Source organism: Syngnathus floridae, chromosome 17 (genome assembly GCF_059516105.1).
Source record: "Syngnathus floridae isolate MCC-2025c chromosome 17, RoL_Sflo_1.0, whole genome shotgun sequence".
In the NCBI taxonomy this organism is placed as follows: Eukaryota; Metazoa; Chordata; class Actinopteri; order Syngnathiformes; family Syngnathidae; genus Syngnathus; species Syngnathus floridae.
Genome location: NC_142429.1, coordinates 8,202,990 through 8,207,500, shown reverse-complemented (window position 1 = coordinate 8,207,500; position 4,511 = coordinate 8,202,990). Strand labels below are relative to the sequence as shown.

The 4,511-nt window shown below is 40.0% G+C and overlaps 1 protein-coding gene across 1 annotated transcript; it reads left to right on the top strand.

Annotated features, from left to right (window-relative positions):
* The first annotated feature begins 1,698 nt into the window (after positions 1–1,698).
* hoxb13a (homeobox B13a) lies at positions 1,699–4,286 on the top strand. Its single transcript, XM_088357818.1, has 2 exons — positions 1,699–2,611; positions 3,477–4,286. Exons 1-2 carry the CDS (start codon positions 1,888–1,890, stop codon positions 3,722–3,724), a joined length of 972 nt encoding a protein of 323 aa, XP_088213944.1. The 5' UTR covers positions 1,699–1,887; the 3' UTR covers positions 3,725–4,286.
* Positions 4,287–4,511: the final 225 nt, after the last annotated feature.

Genomic DNA, 4,511 nt, shown 5'->3' with positions numbered 1-4,511 from the left:
GCGATAAAACAGGTGACAATTATACTACTACTAGTGTAAAGTGACGCATTCATTTTTCAAAAGCCCTTATAAATAAATAAATGTTCTATTTTATATTCATATTTCAGAGGAATTCACAACTCTTCCCACTGCCATCATTGTAGAAACGCAATGCTATTAATCTGGAAAACACATTTTAATCGAAGGGATACTCCAACAAAATTTCTTCCTGCCGTCACACATAAATGAATTAAGAAAAAAAACTGCGCGTCTTCTTAATTACGTGAGTTGACTCACAGAAGTCTTTATTGTCGTATTTTAAAACAGGTAAGAATCGTTAATGTTTAGAATTCTTCTCGATAGACGAAAAACGAAAGTTTACAAACGATTTGCTGGTTATGATGGAGTGTTCGGGATATATTAGGCCGTGTGGTGACAATCATTGAGGCAGCATGGCGCTTTCCTGGTTTCCTCTTGCAAGCACGCACGCGCGCGCGTTCCGATCCCCTTGGACATAAACTCACGCACGGACACATAAAGCTTTGAGATGGCGGTGGCCTTGAACTTGAGCTCAATACATCTGTCTGCAACCCTCCTGCCCCCCTTTTCCTTGCGTCAAACTTGACCTTGAACCTCTGAGGAAACGTCTGGGGTGCGGACCACACTGCAGGAGAGCACTAAATGTGACTTCTGTGTGTGGCCTCTGGCGCGCTTGTGCATGTGCAAATGAAAGTAAAATGGGATTTACTCATCCCTATATTGTACTTTATTAAGAAATAACCTCATGAAAATGGCAAGATCTTTTGTTCTGTATTTTTTTTCCTTTACCTTAACATTGTTTTTGTCTCCTAAAGGGAGCAGGAAAATCAAATTGCAAAAAAATAATGAGACAGGTAAGACAAAGAAAAGTAACCAATCATATTTGTTATACATATGAGAAATTCAAGAGAGACGCAGTCCGACTTTTGCCTTTTGGACCTGATCATGCATTTTTTTTTTATTTTTTATATACAAATCCTACGACCAATTGTTGAATGAACAATGCTGGGAGTATTTTTTTCTTTTTAAAATACTTTTCAAATGAGTGAAAATGCAAACACGTCATTCCATTCTTCATACTACTTATATTCTCAAGCTACGTACGAAACTTGATCTATTTTATAATGATGTAAAACAAGACACACCATCATCACTTTGATTTTCCCATCACATATGGCGAGTTGTCGGCCTTGCAAATGAGATTCATATCTCAGTTGGTAACTAGTTTGACTACAATAAATCAAATTAAATATTGATACTGCTATTCCCGTTATCTTGTAAATAATACCCGCGATAACGGTTTTATCTGCTTTGTATTGTTCCAAACAGTCATAATGATCTAAAACCACTGCAGCTCGTGGTTTGCATTGCTGCAATGCGCATTTTAACGCAAAGCGCAAAAGCTGTCTCGCTTTTTTTTTGTTGGCTGCATCCAGGTAGATCTTGTATGGATTACATGAGACAAAGACAGATCAGACACACGTGGAATCGTTTCCAACACATGTTCATATTCTTCCGGTGCTTGCTCTAGCTCCAATAAAAATATTTTCCTTGAGTGACAATCCCGAAAACATTGCCTTTTTTTTTTTTGTAGTTCTTCCTATCACGTGATCGCTCTGGCTCATCCAATGGACGCTCGACCACCCTCATATAATCTCCTCTAAAGGCGGTTTGCGTCAAGATATGAAACCGGATGACCGGCTAGTTACTCTTTTCCTTGGGAGTCTGCAAGGATTACGCGTCACGCATGCAATGACTGTGCGCGTGAGGGCAATACTAATCCTCATGTGTGCCTTAGTTGTGCAGGAGCAGACACATGCGCCTTTACCTCGATGCGCGCACTAACCAGAACGGCGGAAAAGAGTTCATATGACAGGCTGCTTGATGCTAAACCCTCGCTGGTCGGCGGAAACGGTAATGTTTGTTTATGACAATAATCTGGACGAGTTTAACAAGAACATGGAAGGGCTGGTGAGCAGCGGGAACTTTGCCACCGCCAATGCAGTCAACCAGTGTCGCAACTTAATGGCTCATTCGGCAGCCGCGGCTGCACTAGGCGGCCATCCTTCGGGGTTAGTGCATTCTTCAGCAGGCTACTCCACCATGGACGTCTCGATGTCAGTCCCCGGTGATGCATCTGTATCGTCGGTGAAAACGTGCGCGGCGGGACCGTGTCCAGCAGCTAGCGTTCCACACCAGAGCACTTCTGCAGCTCCTGCTTTACCTTACGGCTACTTTGGTAGCGGCTACTATCCGTGTAGGATGGGGCGTGGTCCTGTCAAATCGTGCACGCAGGCTGCTGGAGCCGCGCTCAGCTCTCAATACATGGACACCACCGTGAGCTCCGATGAATACCCGAACCACAGGCCAAAGGAGTTCGCCTTTTACCATGGCTACCCAAGTCCATACCAGTCCATGGCAAGCTACCTGGACGTGTCCGTGGTCCAAACCCTGGGTAGTGGTGAGCCGCGCCATGAGACCCTCCTCCCCATGGACAGCTACCAGCCATGGGCCCTCACCAACGGCTGGGGGGGACAGATGTACTGTTCCAAAGACCAGGGACAGGGACATCTCTGGAAGTCCGCTTTGGCTGGTAATATTTCATTAATTGTCTCATCATTGATTCAGACTCACTATTTAAGGCTAAATGCTCTTTTTCATGTATCATTTTACAACGATAGTACAAAACAAAAAAGTGCGTCTGCAATTTGCATTTTATTAACATGCTCTATTAGAATTTATCAATATATGTTTCAATCAGAGAGGTTGTGTTCAAGTTTGCAAATTTATTTTAAATCATAATATTCTTGTATAATTTCTGTAAATGTTATCCAGGGTTTTAAATTTTAATGACTTTAAATTATAATGACTTTAAAAACTCAATTTGAACAGGCCTACTACAATACGTCTGTCATGAGTGGAGTCTTTCTTTCTTTTTCTGTTTCCCTCTCTCTCTCTCTTTTCTTGGATAAATCTGTCATTTGTTATTGTTTGGTAAACAATTTATTTGTCCAAAAAGACATTTAGAATATATATATATATATATATATGGCAGATGTAAACAAACATTCATATAGTACATGCGTGTGTGTCTATATAAAAAATTATATGGAAAAAAAACTGTGCAACAAATGCATGCGTCACAACATGCTTAAATTGCGACCATAATTAGATTTTGCTATAATATGCCAGCCCCCCCCCCCCCCTTAATACAGGTTACATTTATATAAATATATAGGCTACCATTATCCAATAACCATATTGATTTGTGGTGCTGTCAACTGCTCGGTGGGCATCGCAAAGGAGAATTCTCCATTTTGCTTTACCTGGATAAATAAGGGTTAATTAAGTAAACTAAATAAACTGGAAGCATTTCAGAGAACAACTTGATGATCCATCTTAGCATCATGATGTGGAAAAATGTTTCTTATTGTGTCCCCTTTTCTACTTGTTATCAGATGTGGTTGCCCACCAGCAAGAATGTTCTCCTTTTCGCCGAGGCAGAAAGAAGCGGATACCTTACACAAAGGTGCAGCTTAAAGAGCTAGAGAAAGAATATGCTGCCAACAAATTCATCACAAAGGACAAGAGGAGGAAGATTTCGGCCGCAACTAATCTTTCGGAGAGGCAGATCACCATCTGGTTCCAGAACAGGAGGGTAAAGGAGAAGAAGTTTGTGACCAAAGTGAAAAGCTCTACGCCTTAGCAATCTACTCGTTTGGACCATGGGGGAATTGGTGTTTGCATAAACCTGACATGAGATGACGTTTTTGATGATCAATCCGTGACTGATCTCCTCTCAGATGCATATATGCAGCTTGTATATGGAAAAAAAGATTTAAAAAATGAAATGAATAAACCAAATCCAATTGCAGGCATTTTGTAAATATGACATAAATTGAACTGACTGCTCTGTTTTAATTTGCTTGTATGTAGCTTAAAGGCTATCAAGTGCTATCCCTCCACAGCTTGTTTATAACGCGCTCACATTTCATATATGGGATTTTTTAAATTCAGTCTTCAGTGCATTTTAAACGATACATAGAATTTCATATTTTAATGTCCCAATCTGCACGTAGCTCCGGTAATAGCAGTTGTTGCTTGTATTGCCACTTGAAAGTGCTGATAGGACATCATTTGGATAAGCTATACCGGAACAGTAGACTGTTGATACTGTACAAATATGTGAATAAAACCTTGTTTTGAACATTTCTTCATTTAAATATGTAAAAGCATGACAATAAAATATATACAATAAAATGTATCGCAAAAGCAAAGCTGCTGTTTTTCTTGTTTCTAATTAATTTGTCACAATTTCATAAATATTAGCATCCACCATGATGTAAAAAGTACTTTTACACGGAGGCACACATCAAATCGATAAAAGTTAAGGAAGTTGGAAAATCAAAAGTGAGGGCGACAGTAAACATCATTTTTTTTTTAAACAAACTTTAGGTCAATATCAAAGATGTCCGTTGCACACACAAAATAAT

What these genes read in the sequence shown, in the direction of transcription:
- hoxb13a (XM_088357818.1), top strand. Translation starts at nt 1,888, where the DNA reads ATGACAGGCTGCTTGATGCTAAACCCTCGCTGGTCGGCGGAAACGGTA. An exon ending in CTGGAAGTCCGCTTTGGCTG is followed by an intron (nt 2,612 to 3,476) that starts GTAATATTTCAT and finishes ACTTGTTATCAG; the next exon opens with ATGTGGTTGCCCACCAGCAA.